Source organism: Calidris pugnax, unplaced genomic scaffold (assembly GCF_001431845.1).
Source record: "Calidris pugnax isolate Ruff unplaced genomic scaffold, ASM143184v1 scaffold70, whole genome shotgun sequence".
Classification (NCBI taxonomy): Eukaryota; Metazoa; Chordata; class Aves; order Charadriiformes; family Scolopacidae; genus Calidris; species Calidris pugnax.
Window position 1 is genome coordinate 14,305,012 of NW_015090862.1, and position 20,011 is coordinate 14,325,022.

The window sequence follows — 20,011 nt, forward strand, 5'->3', positions numbered from 1 at the left end:
GGTGTTGGCTGGATAGTAGCTGCCTTCTCTCCAGAAGACCGACTTACTCTTAGACTGTTACTGAAGAGATGAAGACATCAAGGCAGGAGCAATCACATGGGAGAAGAGAGGGGCAGATTCATGTACGGGTTACTAGATCAGTCATCCTTGTAGCTGCTCCAGGGTCTAGGAGTGTCTGCAATCCTTGTGAAAATATTGCAAGAGGGAAACAGTCTTCAGAGTACTGCTAAAATGGGAGAAAAACAAACAAGTGAGCCTCAAATTGCCCTGGTCCTTATCTCTAGCACTTCAGCATCTCACCATGCCCCGAAAGCCATGAAGCAAAATTGCTTCAGAAACAGGGAACTTGGTCAAGCAAGACTGAAGTGGAAGGAAGCCTGCTTAACAGCTGTGGTGTGGCCTGGCCACCCCAGGAGGGGACATGGCTTGGTTCAGTCAATTGGGCCTGGAGCAGGTCTGCAGCTTGTGGGCTCCAAGATACCAAAGCCTCCAAGGAGGGCTCATGCAAGGCTCCCAAAGTCACAAAACTTCAACAAGCAACTTCAACAACCCCTTTCCCCTTCCCTCCCTAAACATAACACACAAGACAAGGGAGATTTCAAGAACATGTTTAATGATGGCAGTTTCTGCTGAAACACCAGAAGTCCATTCAAACTAGTCTTACCAATTTTTTCTTAAAAAGAAGCTTTGGTCACAATGACAAATTCTCTCAAACATTTTTAAACAAAGTTCAAGCAATTGCAGAAAACAAAACGCATGGTGCTGACACCACCTTACACAAAAAAAACGCAGCAGCAGAAACTCATCCAACAGAAGAAAAAAAACTCTAATGAAAACCATAGTCTGTCACCCTGCAGAGATTATTCCACATACAGTGAATTAGAGGGAATGGTTATGAACAAAACATTCAAACGCATTAGTGCTCGTGTGTTTCAGCTTCATTAGTGCTTGTAGAGCTCTAGAAGTTAGCTTGAGCTAGAGATAAGCACTAGGATAGCAAAAGTTAGAATGCTAAATGAGCATCTGCCATCATCTCCACATCTTTCAGGGGGAAAAGGGAAAAAAAGAAATACCCCAAAACCCAAACAGAAAGTTATCTGTGCACTTCTGACTTAATTCTGCGGGCAAGCACAGCACAGCAAACGCTGGCTTCTCAAATGTAACCTCCAGAGACCCAGCTGTGGCTGGAGTAAAGAGGCTGCAATTCTGTGCAGGGTTTTTCCCCCCCCAGCACACACAAATAGGAAAGTCTCTAATTTCCTTGCTCCGTTTGACTCTGCTACCAGTGGGTGGATTTTGTAAGCAATGAGAAAGCTACAGGCAGACATCTTTAATAATGTTTCTCTTTTCATTTTCTGTAACAAAAAAAAATACGCATTTAAAAATGCTCTTGAACAAAGCAAGTCTGACTGCACGATGCAAAACAGCAGCAGATACTAAGACACATTACAGTCACGATGAGATTGAATCTGCAGTGTAAGATACACAGAACATTAAGGTAAAACATTCATGTAGTGGTTAATGGCTATTTCTTCTCCAACGAACTCCTAGAACTACCTGCACCCAACAGTCCAAATTATATAAACTATGTTTTAAACTAATTCCTACCATTAAAAAAATATTCATATATATACTATTAGATGAGTCACATCAAGTGCTCTTAAAATCTTAACTAAATATAGCTATAGAATATTTAACCAGACACTTGAAATCACATACAGCAACTTTTGTAGAGGTAAACATTGCCTCACATTTGCAACAGCAACTGAGTATCAAACAAAGCATTCTGATTATTGTCAAGACCGTGAGCAACTGGTGAGGTTGGCCTTTTATTTCTACCAAGCAGCTGCTTCTTCCCCATAAGCACTTTTTAGCTTATGGCACACAGTTTGGGACCTTCTCCAAGGAGCTGGAGCATCCCAGCAGCAGCTGGACACTTCTATCTCCAATGTCTTAAATACCTGGTCCCTGTCTACCATTGATGTTTGGCCACGTTATGGAAACAGTAGGAACTTTTAGCCCCAAGCAAGGAAAGCTGCTGGCTTTTGCCAGCCCAACTCAGCAAGTGACCTCAAGTTGGTGGAAGAACTCCCGATTTCAAGGACTGACTCACCCTCAGAAAGGAGAAGTGCCCTTTATCCACCTTTACCTCTCGTCTCTCTCCTACATAACTTGGTCTCTCCTTTCTTTTGTGCACAGAGAAGGCTTCGTTCCCTCTCCACCACTCTTCCTTCCAGCATGCCTGATGCTCTGCTTAATGAGTTTGGCAGAAGAGTGGACATGACCACGTTACCATGGTGTCTGCTCAGCCAGGACAGCCACCTCACTCCATCGCCTCCTTCCACAAATGCAAACAGAAGCTTTTAACCTCTCTCCTCTCAGCATTGCCACTTCTCTTGACTTCAGAAGGACTTGGTCTGCCTAAGAAGTTCAATTCCCGGTCTTCAAAGTACTTTAGTCCTGAAAAGACACAATATTTCCTTCAGAATCATCTAGCCTGAGTCTGAAACTTGTTTTACCTCGGCAGGGAAAGAGCCCCAGATCTTATCTCTACCCTGAACATCATTCAGCTCACCCGTCCCTGCAATTCCCACCAGGAACACAACCTGCTTGGCCCCATCCTCACCTGGCAGTCGACACGATAAATATTGCTTAGTAATGGTAATATGGAATGACTCCAGTTCATTCCATGAATGAAAATAACACAGCATTTTTATATTGCCTCGATGACTAATATTAACACAACAGTCTGCTGTGGGATTTTTCCATCCGGGCTGAGTGGGCTGTTTGCAAAGCTTCTGCTGATTCATGGCGAGGGAAAGCAAGCTGTGATATGGGAGCTGCTTTGAGGAAAGCACAATGCTGCTGGAAAGAAGAAAAAAAAAAAAATTAAAAAAATTCCCCTTCACCTCTTTTACTGACTGCAGGGCCCAGGGGAACCGTGCAGAACTGCCGTAGGTTGTGGTATGATGACAAAGCAGCTCCGTGTTCTCAGCAAGCCTCAAATCCCAATTGGCTTTCAAAAAAAAAGAAAAAAAACCCAAACTGGCAGCTTGCTGCAAGGATGGTGCTTTGCCAGATACTCTGCGGTCTCCTTGAGGGGCTGTAACTGCAGGAAACCAGTAGACGGTCAAGCAAACAGTGGGAAAATCCTAAAAAATTGGAAAACATGCATTCCCCAAGAAAAGCAAGGTTCCAGCCAGCTTAATAACCCAAAATAAAAGGTGTTAAGGGGTGCAGTAAACAGAGAATAAACACGTCAAAGAGAAGTCTGAACTGCATCTGTGGTTACTTTAACGGAAAACCACAAAGTAAAGAAACTAAACCAGTTAGGTTTGCCCTTTCTAACGATGGCCTGGAAAGCGTACACGCTTGCGGTCTTCTGAAACCAATCCATCCCGACGCAGTAATCTAATTCTCGTGGTGTCATCCCACAGCTCTGACCTCTGCAGCACAAAGCACAGCAGGGAGCCATGGTTAAAAACGCATCCTTGAGTTAAATGGGATTTGTCGAGCAGGTGGTAGGGGAAAAACTTCCAGTTTGATACAGATTAAGATCACTTACATGAAGCTCCCGTGAAAAACAAGAGGTGTTCTTTCTGCAATCTAATCATTCCACACAAAGCCTTATTTTGCTTAGAAAAAAGGTCATATAGATGAATTGTAGACAAGTTACAGTAAGCACAGGACCGTACAAAACACTGTTTTCACTCCCTGTGGAAGGGAAGAAAATTACAAAAATATATCTTCTTTAATCCAAGATTGTTGTAGTTTAGGGCATGCCTGATTCTTCCTATTTCCCTGTGGTCTCATTTATTCAAGTTGGTCTGATCAGAGCTCCTTGGGACAATGAGAATGTCATCATGAAAGCTTAGTGCAATTGTTGTTTTTTTCAAAAAAAAAAAATCAGTAGCAAGTCAAGAAAATTTTCTATATGAGTCAATCTCTCACCCCCTCCCCCAAAAATCCTACACTAAACAGACAGTGTGGCATTTCAGCATGGCTTACATTTCTATCAACTAAAGTCATAAGTCGCCTCTGTAAGTCCCAAATAATACACCTTTCATATTTTTTTTTTTAAGCACATGATCTGTTTAACAGTGACCAAAGTTTAACAGTGACTGAAGCATTGAATGAGGATTTTAGAAAATAAGTCCTTGGGGCAGCTTGGTTCAATCTTCCTTTTCTTCTTCCTTCTTCAAAAGTTATTTAGACCATGATGAGCTGCAAGTACATAGGGCTGCTTTTTCTCATGCTTTAGTGACGCCGCAGCCTTCCTAAAGCAAGACAGAGCTGAGTTTGCAAAGAGGAGCTCTGGTCATTCCAATCCAGCAGTTTGGAAACCAGGGAACTGAATGGTGACATTTTGGTCAGAAGATCCATAGCCTGCTGTACAAACAGCACCTGGAGGAGATGAGGCTCGGTTTGGTCGTAACGCTGCAGAGATGAAAGCCTCCCCTTTCACAGTTATGGCTTCAGCAGGTCCCTCGACAGCAGAATGACATCTTGCAGGGCACCAACGCTCCGCGGAGCTGCTTTACCTGGAAAGCAGGAAGAATTAGTACAGCTGTAGGCTTGCAATTAAATAGCTCACAGGCAGAGATGAGAACTCGTGTGCTAAGTGGGGAAAAAAACCAAAAAAACCACAAAAAGCCACAAAGCAAAAGGTAGCATTATTCACTGTGATTGCCATCAGTTCTCTCCAGCAGCTGATTTCCATGGTGACACTGGACACTGATGTGATGTTAACATTGTGCCAGGAGAAACTAGACCAAGTGAAGTAAAAAACCAGAGTTACATCAGACAAAACCCAGATGCTGAAAGATCCTGTGACCAGCCCCTGTGCAGACCAGAGAAAGGAGCGTGCACAGGGCAGGGCTGTGATTTCACTGCCCTTGATTTCACAGCATCTTGAACCTCACAGTTGTTTTTTTTGTCCACACCAGTGCAGCCCCTTCCTAACCAGCACGCATGGACCGCCCTCCTTGCGGTGGATTCCCCTCCTGACACCCTACTGCTTTAACTGCTTCAGGGTTCAAATAAAAAATTCTTAATAGAAACTTGCTATACTCCATGAAGGCGGCGAGAGCCCTCCTGTAGGACTGCACCACCAGTGTATAATTGACTGAATGAGCCAGCAGAACGCAGTGTGCTCTGCAACAACTGTTACAGCCACATGAGGAAAGAGCCTGGCCTTCAAAACCCAAAGAAAAATTGCTTTTTCATCACCTCTTTCCTCCCTTGCAGCAGACCCATGGGAAATCCTTAACAGCAGCACCAAAGCTTTGGCAATTTGTTGTATTTATAGTAAGCAACTGACTTTGCTAGTCATTTGCACCCCCTTCAGATGAGGATAAATGGTACCCCTCCATTTACACACAACTTGTCACTGCTGCCTGCTGGGAAAAAAAAAAAAAAAATATATATATATATAAATTAAGCTGCTACAAACTCCAGCACAATTCACTTAGCATCATCCAGAATGGCCTGAGGCTTTCGCTGGCAAAAAAAAAATAAATCCATTAAAGCTGCTCCCTTGAGAGTCAACACCTTGCTGTAAGAAGCAGACAATAGGATGCTCCATTCAGAGCTGCACACACAGTCAGGATCTGGAAAGGCCGTATTCAAAGAGAAGACACCAATAGTGTAACTCATATTTTACAGAGACTCCCAAAAGACTCGAGCACATCAAAGGCTGAGCCCTGCAACTGTGATGAAGATGTTTCCACAGAGTTCAATGCTATCGGAGCCTGAAAAAGGATGAATCCAGAATCCAGCCTTTACATGTGGTGCATCTTTCCTCTAAAACATCCTGCAAGCTCTCGAAAGCCCTTCAGTCCCATGGTGGTAGAATAAATGTTCCTCTCCCTCTGCCTGCCACCACTCCTTACACATAAATCTCTTCTGCTTTCAAGAGCACTTTGGAAGATACATTCCTAAAATGCTTCTGCATTTTTCTGGTGCTGCTGCTGTTAGAGGGAAAACTCACAATCCATGTGGAAAACAAACTGAGGAATTTCACTTAGCCAACAGGAAGGATGGGGGCTTCAGTCTGCCCCAAGAAAAACTTGAGGCTTTTTTTCAGTATTTATTTAGAAGCCTGACACTGGGGTTGGGACAATTCCAGCTCTGGCATTTAAATTCCAAGTTCTTCCTCGACTCCAGGGTCTCACGTATTATCCTGGACTGGAAAAGCTCTGTGGGGACAGTTGTGAAATTCACCCAGCTGGGCTGGGCAAGCACAGCCAGAGCAGAAGGCTCTGCCTCCACCAGCTGCGAGTCAGCGGGGAGAGGAGACACTGCTGATATCCCAGATTACTGAAGCGCTTTGAAAGCCTTTCATGTGCAAGGCGCCACAGAATTTATTCAGTACTTGTTTTCAGTTTTCTATTGAAGCTGACAAGAAATCCCCCAATGAGCTACGCTAGCGTTAATAAGCTTAATAAGCTAACAATTTTATTTACCTTTTCAAAAACTGGAGGTTTTTTGCAGCTGTTTTAATCTCTTTTCTCTACTTACACAAAACAAGCGGAGTGCTCTGTGATGGGGGAAGGCAGCTAACACCAGTTTGTCAGGGACATTTGCCCATAACCTACTTTACTTCGGTCCTCCCTTGATTATCACCCAGTGCCAACTGTCTGATGAACCAGTGACTTACCCCATTGAGTAGAAGATCATGAAACCTGCACAACTTCACCTTGCCTTCTTGAAAGAAAGTGCTAAAGCGGCAAAAGAGGAGAGGGAAACCTTAAAACCAAGATCTCTTGATGGGATGAGAAAGAGTACACTTGGAAGATGGGATTTAGCTTTCCATTAACTCATTTTCCAAGATGCTCACCAAGTGTAATGCCATACAAAACATGAAAAAATATCTGTCATCTGGAACATGATGATGAATACAGTTCATATGGTCAAAAAAAAAAAAAAAAATCAACTGGACAGGGATACCTTTTGGTTTTCAGCAGCACAGATTGAACTGGCGATGAAGAAACAAACACCCTTTCCTTGTTCAGTTTGCTTCTTTCTGTAGCTCTATAACAACTTCAGAACAATTCTTGAACTTCTCATAGAATCCTAGAATGGTTTGGGTTGGAAACAGGGATACCTTTTGGCCTTCAGCAGCACAGATTGAACTGGAGATGAAGAAACAAACACCCTTTCCATGTTCAGCTTGCTTTTTTCTGTAGCTCTATAATGATTTCAGAATAATTCTTGAACTTCTCATAGAATCATAGAATGGTTTGGGTTGGAAAGGACCTTAAAGATCATCGAGTTCCAACCCCCCTGCCCTGGGCAGGGACACCTCCCACCAGACCAGGTTGCTCAAAGCCCCATCCAGCCTGGCCTTGAACACCTCCAGGGATGGGGCAGCCACAGCTTCTCTGGGCAACCTGTTCCAGTGCCTCACCACCCTCACTGTCAAGAATTTCTTTCTAGTATCTAATCTAAATCTCCCTTCTTTATCCAAATGCCTCTTTCAATACCAGAGCAAATACACACAGATCCAAACGCCTCTTTCAATACCAGAGCAAATACACACAGAAAACCATCCTCCATATTATAAAAAACCACTGTTTCCACAAAGCTTTTCAAGGAGGTGTTAATGTTGAAGTGATTTGGCATCTTTGCTGTGTGACAATCTTTGATTTAGTCTTTCAGCCCCTTGTCACACGGAAATTGTGCTTGCAGGATTAGAGAAGCCATCGACAGAACCGCTTCCCTGCTACTGAAATGAGATGGCAAAGGGGGGATCTAATCCAACACACGCACAGTTCTGCATTTGTCAGAGACAGGCAGTGGGTGGCTTTTGCATCCACAGAAAGGACCGTGTTTGGTTAAGATTTTGAAGTGGTCTCATTAGCCTGCTTTATGGGAGGAAGGTGGTTATTTCTCATTGCTCCACAGCCCAAGGGAAGTCGGGGGTGGGATCTACCGGGAGACCAAAACCTTAAAGCCTCCTGAAAAAAAAAATGTTTAAAAAAAAAAAAGAAAGTAACAACCTTCATCCAACAGCCCAATTTACAGAGTCTGCTGTTCTTTGATGCCGTATGTAAGACTGGAAACAAATACACACAAGGACAAAGCATTAAAGGAAAGAAAATTAACTGCATGAGAACAATTGGAGAGGTATATGTCGCTTCTCCCCTGTTGCTGCTAGACACCAACTGCCTTTTAATTAGAGCACTGTTTGCATTACATTGGGGAGACAGCACAGAATCTCAATTACTCCCCCGAACACAGATGCAAGTGCCGGTACAGATCTTTCAGTGATGGGAGGGGACCTCAAACATACCAGCCCAGAGCCTACCCACATATTCCTCAGTAAAGAATTATCCTACAAACCCAAAACAGGACTCTATTTATGACCTGTATATCAGCCAGAGTAGGTTAATACTGGGGTAATGAACTTAGTATCATGCACAGGAGACACCTAATGTCTTGGTACTCCAGCAAGCTCTTCAGATTTCTCCTTACTGCCATGCTGGTGGTAACCCTAGAGACCTGAAAGCACAGAATTGTCTTACAGTACATATAAGTAATACTTGAACTGAATAATGCTTATAGTCCATCACAGCCAACACGTCCCTACTGCGTTGCTCTTTGGAAAACTGGTTCCCTTTTCACTCTATTCTCATGTTTGCCCAGAAGCCTGTATTTTAAAAATATTTTTGGTGCCTTTCTAGTGGAAAGCATTGCAAATCATCACTTTACAAAGAATGGACCCTTTTCTCCCTAGTTTCACAGCCTTTAAATCAAAAACGAACAGGACAAAAGATTCCAGCTAATTTCAACGTGATATTCAGGAGCCAAGGAGACTGAAAATTGTAGGTTTCAATGGCTGGAGAAAGTTGGTTTCTGATAGCAGCATGTATGTTACAACACTGAACGATGGCCAGTCCAGCCCACAGGCATATCTTTCAGTATCAGTGTGTCACACAGAAATAAAGAATCAAGGAAATCAAAATAATAGCTCTTGTCAGCCATGGCACTGCACCAGTGGATCGTGCTGCACCACTGGGATGCACGAGGTTCAGCCGCTCAGAAAACAATCCCAGTCCTGGTACAGTCACCAAAGCAGCACCTGGTCAAAATCCCCTCTCCAAGGCTTGGTAGCACAGACAGGCCAGAATTCTGTCATGCCACGAGCCAAGTCAGCACTGCTGCTGGGAGGCTGCTTGAATAAACCCCAACAGCCACCACAACTCATACTGAGGGCTGGCAAGCATTGCACCTTCATTTGAATTAAAAAATAAACGAAAGAGTGCAGAATATTCTAGCTCTAGCCCATGGGTACTCATCAGGAGACACCTGTCACTCCTCTGTCCCCATCGCAACTGCAACTCATGACATATTGCTTTAGTTGGCCAACAAGCTGAAAGAGCAGTATCACCCTGTTCCTTATGGATCAGCCCTACTGATACCTCTGCAAGTTCACCTGATGCACCTGCATAATTTTTGGTTTTTTGAAATAACGGAGAGGGGGAGCAGTTTTCCTGACTTAGCAGTTAACAAAGGCTCTTTTAAAACAGGCACTTGCTGAATATCCAAACCCCGTCTCTCCAGTTGTGTGGCTACCTGCGTGTATTTATAACTCCCATTAACTGCAGAAAAGGATAAAGTTACCTCTCCTTACCCTGTTTTCCTGGAATCTGCACCCAGCTGCAAAAAACAACGGAAGCCTTAGATGGCACAAGGCAACTATTGCCTGAATGCCAATTCTGGGGGCAGAGGGACACTGGGGAAGGAACCCCAACAGAAGATCTGGCAGAAGTTCACTGACTTACTGTGGGCATGTCGGAGGTGCCCCTTCAGCAGTCCTAGACCTCTCTTCTCATCTGAACACAAGCACCCGTGAAGGACCTCCTGACTGGTCTAATGGGGATGTCAACGGTCAAATTCAGCAATTCACATTTGCAAAGAAGTGTCTTTACCGGTGACAGGAGATAGAACTGTTTGGGGATGTAGTCCCTGAGCTGCACAAAGGATACGGAGAGCTTGATATCTTTTACAGCAAACGCATCCTCAAAGAAGCTTTCCCAAAATCAGTACTGCTGAGGGCTTGGCTGTAAGATGATCTCCCCCTCTAAACTGAGGCAGCTCTGTTTGAGCTAAACAAATGTATGTCTGAAACAGCATGGACCCCAGAAAATGTGGAATTTAATAACTGTTACATTGTGGCAGAAAGGAATAATTCCCACAGCTGAAGAAAGGACTAGTTGGCTAAGAACCAAAACCCCCTACGGTCTCTGAACAGAGCATCACACAAGGTGAAGAGCCATTTGTACTGTGGAGGAAGCCAAGAAGACCAAATACCTTTCGTGAAAGCATTAGCACAGTGTGTGCTCCAGGGAAGCAATGTCAGATAACACAACTGCAGCTCTCATGAGTCAGATGGTTTCCAACAAGCTCTCTTCTTTGTTCATCTAGTGTTTTACTATTAAACACCTTATCCTGAAGTACTGCCTTGATGGAGAATCTTCTGTTCTCACTCTTTGGAAAACCCCTCTGGTCTCGCTACCAAAAGTTCACAGAAAAAGTACTCAGTTAAGAGCAAGAGGGGCAGGAGACATGGACTGTTAAAGTAGCCATGGTGAGACAGATCTCTGCACTCTGGGTTTAACAAAGCTCAGTCCCAAAGTAAAAACTGCCTAAGCTGAAATTACTAGAGCAAACACAGGGAAACGACAGAGAATGGCAACAGTCAGGCAAGAACTGACAGGAGTCTTCTAATTCAAGAATTACTTATTTACACATAAAGGCACGACTCACACCCTTCATTGTTTCATGGCTCCAATGACTGCTTGACTTTTACAGGGAAATAACAGTTATTTTGAAAATGACCAGCAAAGCATGTGGTGGTATGTGTTTTAGATGCTGGCACACACGTGCTTAGAGCAAATGTGTTGTTCCCCCCTTCCAAAGTTAGGACATGGGCAACATAAGTAAAGTCTGTAAAACTTCCAGTTAGGAGTTGTCAAGATCTGTGTTTTTATAATTAGGAGAGCTTATTTCAGCCAAAGTGAGACAGATTTTAGAGTAGGCCTTATTTGGATGAGAATGCAACTCAAATACGGTGGATGGCTTGATGCAAACAAGAATAAGAGACGCATATATCCTGATGCCATAAATCAATGCATGTCATCTTCATGTGCTGAGTGGTTGCTATAAATTTCAGGCCCAGAATAGGCACCAAAAGTTTTGGGTTGTCACACCGTTTCTTTTTCTAAAAGGGAAACACTTTTAAAGAAAGTTTGTTGCTAAGGGATAACCACTAACAACATCAACGAGGGACCACAGTGCTCTCTCAGTCACAGAACAACATGAGAGCACTCTGGTACAAACCCAGGGACTGATGGAGACTCGCCACCATCCCTTCCCTCCCAGGCTCACAGCAACATCAGTGCCTGGGAAAGCAGCCCTTGATCCACAGCCCTCCATCCAGCACGTGTGGAGGCACCGAGAGCACACAGGAACGCTGCCAGCGGCTGCCCGAGAGGGGAAGTTCAGTCTGTTAAACCTTATTAGCTACTTGGGGCACGTGTATCCCCTCGTGCTGCTCCGCAGAGCAAAGAGGAGGGCAGCCAGCCCTAGGGGTAGCACTGGGGTCATTACAAGAGCAGGAGAGTACAGAGACGTGTGCTGAGAACTGGCAGAGGGGCTGTAACGGAGAGTGACTGCGCTCGCACAAAGTGAAAGGGAGGTTGTGACTGCCTCATCTCTGCCAAGCTGGCCCAGCAGAGGAAAAAAAAAAAAAGAGCTGTCTTCACTAATAAGAACTCAGTGATCAAACCTAACCAGACGGGCTGGCAGCAGTACCTGTATTTCACATCAAACACTGTTGAGTCTTCGTCTTCATCGTCTTCTTCGTTCAGAGGAGCCATTTCTACCCGCTCGGCTGGAGTGGTGATTATGTCGTACTTCCTGGTCTTCTTAATCCTCTTGCCAGACCTGAAACAGAGGTGGGAAGGGAAAGATGGTCATTAGACAGTATTCCTTGGAGAGGCTGAAGCTGCTCCCACCCACACTGAACCACTGCCCCATGTAATTCAGATCCCCCCAAAAGTGAAGGCCGCGGAGCCAGCCTGAGTCTCCTCCCACTGCCTTTCCAAGGCCACCATTTGTCCCCGTCAGTGTGGAGCAGTTTCTTGTCAGCTGCAATCCAGATCAATGTCAGTCTTTTGGCTGCTGACAAAGCGGAGATCCTCGGGCACCCCAGGCAGGCATACGAGCGCCGCAGCCCACCGCGGCCTCCTGCTGCCACGCTCAATAAGCGAGATGTGGGCTTAATCAGCTGAAGCAGCCAAGGGTTTAGGTTTAGATTAGGAAGCCCAGGTTAAGCCCTGCTGAGGCAGGAGAATGTTCTAGGTAGGATTATAAGGAGCAAGGGGGTGGTGATGTTTGGGTAAAAACAGCCTGCTCTTTTTTTCTTGCCACCAGGCCAAGTTCAGGACTCCCAGAGCAACAACCTTGAGTCTTGTCTGAGAATTTTCATGCTCTACACTCAGTGCTATGAAAAATTATCCACTACCATTCAAAGCTAACTGTACCTACCACCTCTCCTCCTACAGATGCCAGCCTTACTTTCCTTTGGAGATGCTCAAGCGCCTGCATGTCCCACGGTTTTGAGAGATCTATTTTCTATCACTTACTTTCAATTAACAAACAATTGGGCATGGCTTTTCAACTAATTTTCTGCCTCTAGCTTGAATTGCGCAGGTCTTTTTTATTTCACCCGCTCCTTTCATGCATATTAAGAGGGTCACACTGCTCATGCATGAATCCAGTTTGTGATTATACATTAATGAAGGGGCTGATGCATATGGCTAGCCTTCAGGGAGAAAACTGGATGGTTTTGGTTAACAAATTGCAGAATTTTCCCCTTCACCTTCTATAAAACAAAACTGGCAACTGCCAACCATGGGAAGGGAGCTGGTGCAGGCACAAGCAAGCAGCCCCTAAATTTTGGTACTCACAATTACCCCTCCAAGCAGACAGCACATCATGAGTACACTTTCGCCCTCAAGAATTCTTGCCCTGGCACGTCACACAAGGTGTGCCAGATTCAACACTCCCATTTTTGCATCAAGAATGCAACCTTTTAAACAGTTACACAGCAGCAAGGACCGAGGTGTGAGCATCACAGAGAGACTGGGACTCCTGCACGTGTTTGCCTCTCCACCGCAATGGTCCCTCCCAGGCTTAAAGTAAAGAAAATTTAAACCAGTGACCAGCTCAGATGTGGAAGTCTCAGTGCCTCTGCCCAGCAGTGCTTTTGGGCAGTTGTCCAAGGCTGAACAAACACGTCCCAGCCCTTGGGATGGAGCAGTTTGCATTTCCTCCCCGCTCTGAAGGCTGAGGTCGCATCAGGAGCAAGAAGAAAGACGTCTCCTGTCGTCTAATCTTTATAGCAATCTCTGCCGCTGTGTCACGTAGAGCACAGGGTGGTTTGTTCTATTACTGCTGTTGTTGAAACAAGCAATTTTATATCCAATACAGTAGGACTCAACCCAAACACTTGAAAATCCTTTTGAAAACACTTCTCTATATTATTCTGCTTCTCAGTCAAGACCTAGCAGCAAAGTGATGCAGGGAGGTCTCATCTTACAAGTAATGCATTGCTTTTACAAGAAGCATTTACTCATGCTGTGAAGCCTAAACACAGACCAAACCTAACCTGTCTACCTGTCAGAACAAACCACACACAGCCTCACTTACCACTTTGCCTTTCATGTACAGTCTGCAGGGGGTTTCCAGAGGTTCACTCATTTAACACCCTACCTCTGTATCAGGCCCACTTTATTGAGAGACATCCTCCCTCGCTCCATCCATTAGAAAACATAACTTATTCTATGGAGTTTGTCTTACAACAGTTAATTTTGGAGTGTTTGAAGCAATTACTGCAGAATAGGTATTTTTAGAAATGGGAAACTAGAATCCTTTAGCCTCCAGCCATTAATTAGTCTATTTGGGCTACACTTTAAAGAGGACCTAGAGCAGAACTCACTGCACAGTGATCTATTAATCCTCCACAACCCTCCCTTAACCACAGCGCTCAATTAGAAAAGGGAGAAAGCTCATTTTGCTGCTGGGTTTTGGCTAAGCCACTACTATCAGTTGTTTGCCATTGGGAGAGAAAAGGGTCTTTCCTTGCCTCTTCATCCTCAAATTAATTCTACATGAGATTACCTAGCTAATTTGTCAGTAATCTGCACTTTTCAGTGGTCCATCTTCTCACACTTGCTCATTTGGATGACCCCCATAGACTTCATATATACTAGAAGAACCACCCGAGCTCAGTTTAAAGGGAAGTTTTGGGAACATACACACACACCCAGGCAAAACAAGCTGGCCCTCAGGAAACCACTGCACATTAAAACTCCCAAACCCCAGCAAGATCCCTGTAATTATCAGTGACGACAACGCAAAAGGAAAAGCACTTTATCCAGAGGGTGGGACCAGGCAGCATCTTTTGTTTGCAGACAGAGAGCAGAGTCAGCACAGGGCAGGAACTCCAGAATACAAATGTTTCCTGAACTTTGGAGACCTCCTGGACAGGATCAGGACAGGTGAGCCCTCATGGGCAAAGAGAGGATCTCCTTTCCAGCCATGTTCATTTTGCCTGGGGTTTTTTTAAAGCAAACAAGAAGCTTGCTGGAAGCTGTGGTCAGAAGAGTACGCCCCTTCCACAACGACAAACTGAAATGCTCTTTGAGTGGTTTAGCCAGAGTAGAAGTGGGACTGGGTATTTTAGCACAGAAAACTGTCTTCCACTTAAAAAAAAAAAAAAATTAAAAAATCGTATTGCCTCTGCTGTTTGACTTCAGCCACCCCCTGTAATTAGAAGGGGCTGCTACAGGTCTTGCACTGAATCATCATAAGGAACTAAAAAAAACAATTTAACCGCTGCCAGGAATATTAACCTTTCACTTTAGACCCAGTGCTGCTCCCACCAAAACAAACTCACTGGTGTCAGCAGAAGGCAGGCGTGTCGAGCAGCGCACTTAACTGAGAGAAGATTTAGAATAACTTATTGGAGGCAAGGGCCTGTTTCCAGTTCCTCCTGAGCTGTTTGGCCATCGAGGTGTTCGTACACTGCCCCTGGGCTCCAACACCTGCAGCACCGTGTACCAAGCTAGGATTGGGTCCATTAGAAATCAAATGGACCCCTTCCCTTCCACCGTGCCTTGTGGGGATGGACAACACATGGAGAGGGGCTGGAGCAGAACGCTGACTTTGTGTCTCTGTGTTTTGACCAGGGGCTATTTTGATCAAGCACCAGTCATGTGCAGTACTTCATCCTCCTTTCCGAAGCATCATGTGGTGGAGTAAATGCTCAAGTCAAATCACTAGTTCACTATATTATTTACGCCTCTCATCTATTTTAGTCAACAAGCCTGATATTCAAAGATAATGCTTTTCTTGACCCAGAGAGAGAGGTCTCTGCATTTCTAATCTAGCATTAACACTTCCTGCCAAAAGATGCAGAGAGAGGGGACCTGGAAAAAAAGAAAAAAACCACAACAACGACAACAAAAAAACCCCTATCCCTTCTTAGCAGTGCTTATTAGAAGTTTAATTAAGCCAGCAACAACCTTCCTCCCAGAACTGCAGCATTGTTATATTGGGAATGGAATTGGGACTGGTTTATTTGCTGTTAATGTGGTCCCTTAGCCGTTAAAAAAAAAGTTATGGAAATATAAACCTGGGGAAACCCCAGGCCTCTTAGCAGCTGATGAATTTACCCAGACTCTACAAGACAGCAAATCCTACGTGAAGAAACAGCATTCATCCTCTGATGTGACTGCTCACATCAGAGCTGTAAAGAGCCCAAGACAGTACGAGACAGCGATTCCCTCTCCCTTCCTTCCGCCACTTTGCTGTCATGTTCACATCAAGATCAGTATTTCCAAAGATGGGATCTCTGAGACCCAGGACCAGTGTCCTACTGTCATTCTTTGTGGCCCTAACTAAACTACTTGCAGCTTAAATTTAGCTTTCAACATAGGTCACAAATATATGTTTCGGGGCTGGTTGCTTTATTGGGGTTTTCTTTTTCTCCATTTAAGGTCATTTTAATAGTGAGTTTTTCTTTCCTGTTCCTGGCAGAGGTCTTGTCATTGCTGGAGTACTCTAAATGGTTATAATGCAATTAATTTTAAATCAAACTCTCTGGGGTTAAGCCTTGGATGGCCTGGAGCCACTGCCCAGCTCATAGAACAATGGGTCTTGTATCCTATGATCATATGCTTGAACCTCTCTCCTCAATTTCAGTAATTTATACCAATTTTGCAATTACTGAAAAACTATGCTTAAAGTCGTATTTGAAGAAGAAATCAAAACTGAACAAGCAGCAATGTAACATAGCAATGAGATACAACATGAACAGGTAGCTTCTCTCTAAAAATCAAGATAAATAGCAGCCTTTTCCAGCCTGGGTTCTGTTCATTCAAGGACAGGTCAAGACACGCAGCAAACACTTATTGCACACAGTTTTCTGTAACTAAAGCCTTGGGTTGCTTTCAGCTGGCCCATTTGAGCAGAAATAACTTATGCAGTTTCCCTAGAAGGCATATACTCTACCAGCAGAGATAGCCCCATCTGAAAAAATCACGTTTCCTGGGAGATGATCCCAAGAATTGCATTGCAATGAAATGAACTGAGCTGCATCAGGAGAGAGAAATAGGGCAGAACGTGGGGGCAGAAAGGCAAAAATCAAAAAAACAGATCAAAGGGTGAACTCAGCCACATGAACTGTTCATAAACTGTTGCAAGACGCTGCATTTCTTGGTAATGCAACTTACCCAACTATTTAACTGAGAACAACACGAAATTTGGTCTGCTGTGGAAATGGTTTTGGGTTGGGAACACACAGTGCCCAGGGGTGTAGGAAAGAAAGCAAGCCCAGAAATGAGCTTGGCAAAAAAAAAAAATAAAAATACTATAGCAAATTAGGCCTTTACACATGTAGCCAAGTAGCAAAGTCTTGGCTGACCTCCATAATCCCCAGTAGCCACAGAGAGAAAGGAAATTCAGACCACTTTGGGTAACACCACATTCTGAATCACAGGACCATCAGACGGATTCAGAGCATAACATTCCCAAAAGGAATGAAAAGGAATCTCTGAGCTAGAAAGTTGGAGAAATATATCCATCCCTGCTCGAACAAAAAATGGAAAATAATATTTACCTTAAAATACATAAAAATGAGATGTATGAAAAAATAAAATGTGCAACAAAATAAATCCAATGCCTGTGACAAGAATATTTGGCCACTCATTAGTTCATTTCATCTCTACAATCCATATCTAAAATGATAATTTACTTCCAGCAACCCAGAGCAATTTCACAGTAAAGGTTTAATCAAAGATTGGATTCCAGCAAAATCTCTTTAATAGGAATCCATGACACTTCAGAAAAAAAATTGCAATGTTTTTGACTAAGCATGAACAAAGCTCTTATTCTGATGGAGAAAAGCTTTACATTTATTGAGGGTAAATCCCTTATCTCTTCTGCAACAGAATCTCCTCCAATCTATGTTGTCAGCTTCAAGTGCGACACTGTACAAACATACCTGTTGGCATTCTTGTCTCATTTGCAGCTGGGATAACTGTTTACAAACAAATGCTCTGACCGATAAAGAAATGCACTCAGAAGCCAAAAGCTTCATTTTCCTTGCAGGTTCTCTTAGTTATATGGGAGATCTTTGACGGATTTATTTATTTATTTTACACATCTTTAATGCTACATTAACTCTGACCAGTTGCATAACGACAACTTTGGCATGGGAGAATTAATCCATCATTCCCAAGGTGACTTTAACCTGGACCTGAGTTTGCTGACTATAGTATAGGGAAAGGTCTTTAGAAGCTATCAGTTTGCTTTCTTTGGCTAGAAATGTTCAGCTTTACGCCAGGTCTCCTTGACACAAGGTCTCACTTTATACTCAGAAGAAACTGAGGCAAAGGAAATAAATCCTCCAAGATCAGAGAGAACTAGGAGTAAAAACTTAAGCTTTTCATTCCGCACTTAGTTATAGACTTCCTAATTCTAGCTCATATACCTACTATCAATTTTGCTGTGTTCATCCATGAAAACTTTATACAGCGGCAAAGTGGTTATATTGATTTTTTTAAAAAAAACCCTTCAATATTTTACTGGGTTCTTTTGAACCATCTTACTTTAACGAGCAAATTTACTTGCGTTGTCTTTCGCCAGCTGCTGCAACACCGAAGAAGAATTTAGTTAGATGTCAATTTCTTTAGAAAATATTCTTATCATTTCGGTCCTTAAGACCACACTTTATAATAGTGCTGTTGTGAAGGCTGCAGGAGAAGCAGAGCATTCAGCTGCAGCCATCATGCAAATACAAAGGACCTGCTTGAAGACAGAACAAGGAAGAATTCACCAACTCCACTTGTTCAACTACTTCTGTCACCTGAGACGTGGCACACACCTCCTCCCTGCCACCAAGCACCAGCTGCTCCGCAATCCGGTATCTTTCCTGCTGCCCCTCCATAGAAGTCAGACGACTGTTAACTACAGAAAGTTTGTGATCTTCCCTGGCAAAGCTGGGCACAAACACACACCAACTTTTTATTTGTAGACTGCACGAGACAAGGACAGCCTCGAGCGCACCATGGGGACTCTCACCACTAACCCTGAGAGAAATAATAATTAACACTAGCAGTGCCAAATGGGGCTTTAATACTTGCTTTTCTTCTGCTCTGGCAAGAAGCCGAGAGGCAAACTGGCTTTCTAAAGGGACTGAGTTTAATTTGCTCGTGTCCCTCGCAGCAGGAGACATTACACAAGTTTCAAGGGCTGCCTGGATAAGTCAAGCACGCGCCAGCACCAACCCACTTCAGCAGTGTGAAGGGCAGCAAATGAACCAGCTCACACTGGTTATGCCACGATAAATGCACGAGATATGAGCACCAAGCAGATGCAAACCCCTGCCCGGCTTCCTTCTGCTCACCAGCACTTCTCCTGGCTCCATGAGTGACCAGGAGCATCTTCCCTTCTGTGCTGAGAGCAGGAGCTTGCATTCATCAGCAACCTACCCCACCGAAACATCAGGGAGTTTGGTTATGCATCATAGATATAGTTAAACCAGGCTGTGGTCTAAGCCAACATCAACTTTTCGTTACGGACCTCCTCAGGCCTATCTGCTTAAGCTCCATTAAAAGCAAAAAGATTTGTCTTTTTTACCTGGCAGGAGTTGCTACAGTGGTGGCATCTGCATTGCCCCATGGTGCACACCACGCACATGGATGAGACCTCTAGAGATCAAGCAGGTCCACCTGGAGCCAACCATCCCTTGGGCTCCAGGGATGGAGACCCCATGACCTCCCTGGGTCCAGCAACCCACCGTCCTCACCCCAAAAAACCACCCCACGTATCTTCATAGGTTCAGATGGACTTTCCCACGTTGCGGTTTGTCCCCGGCCATCACCGAGCAGGGACCTGTGTACCCCACACCTGAAAAAAAGCACCCAAACCCCATCCCCTGCCCTGTTTTTCTGCACAAGTGGGGGAAGATGCAGATTTGTGAGGCCGGTGCCACCCCTAGAGCTCCCCAGCGGTTTCATGAGGCGCTTACACACACCTTGCTGGAAGCCGGGCTCTAAAAACCATCACCACAAGCCGAGGAGCTCCACATCGCCCGGGCTTCCCGCCTCTCCGGGGGGAGGCTGAGCCCACCCGACCCCCGGCCTCCCCGCTCCTCCCCGGCCGGGGCCAAGCGGAGCCCCCGCGGCCTCGGCCCGGCACCTGCCGGGGAAGGCGCGGCGCGGCCCGGGCGGGCCCTACCTGAAGACGCGGAGCAGGAGGCAGGCGATGAGGGCGGCCGTGAGGGCGCAGGCCCCGATGACGGCGGCCTTGAGCGCGGAGAGGTCTCGGAGCAGCGCGGGGACGGGGCTGAGCTGGGCCCCGCTGTGGTTGCCGGGGGCTCCGGCCGGCTCGGCGAGCAACCGGCTGCCGTTCACCACCGCCGGGCCCGCCGCCGCCTCCT

At 44.9% G+C, this 20,011-nt stretch overlaps 1 protein-coding gene across 1 annotated transcript in view; it reads right to left on the reverse strand.

The window, feature by feature from the left end:
• Positions 1-592: 592 nt before the first annotated feature.
• Positions 593-20,011, reverse strand: part of FAM174B (family with sequence similarity 174 member B) — a 44,125-nt gene continuing 24,706 nt past the window's right edge. The window contains exons 3-5 of the mRNA XM_014944313.1: positions 19,810-20,009; positions 11,818-11,949; positions 593-4,541 (exon numbers count right to left, since the gene is read on the reverse strand). Of these exons, the coding sequence (XP_014799799.1) occupies positions 4,538-4,541; positions 11,818-11,949; positions 19,810-20,009 (336 nt within the window). The 3' untranslated portion in view covers positions 593-4,537. The remainder of the gene's footprint in view (positions 4,542-11,817; positions 11,950-19,809; positions 20,010-20,011) is intronic.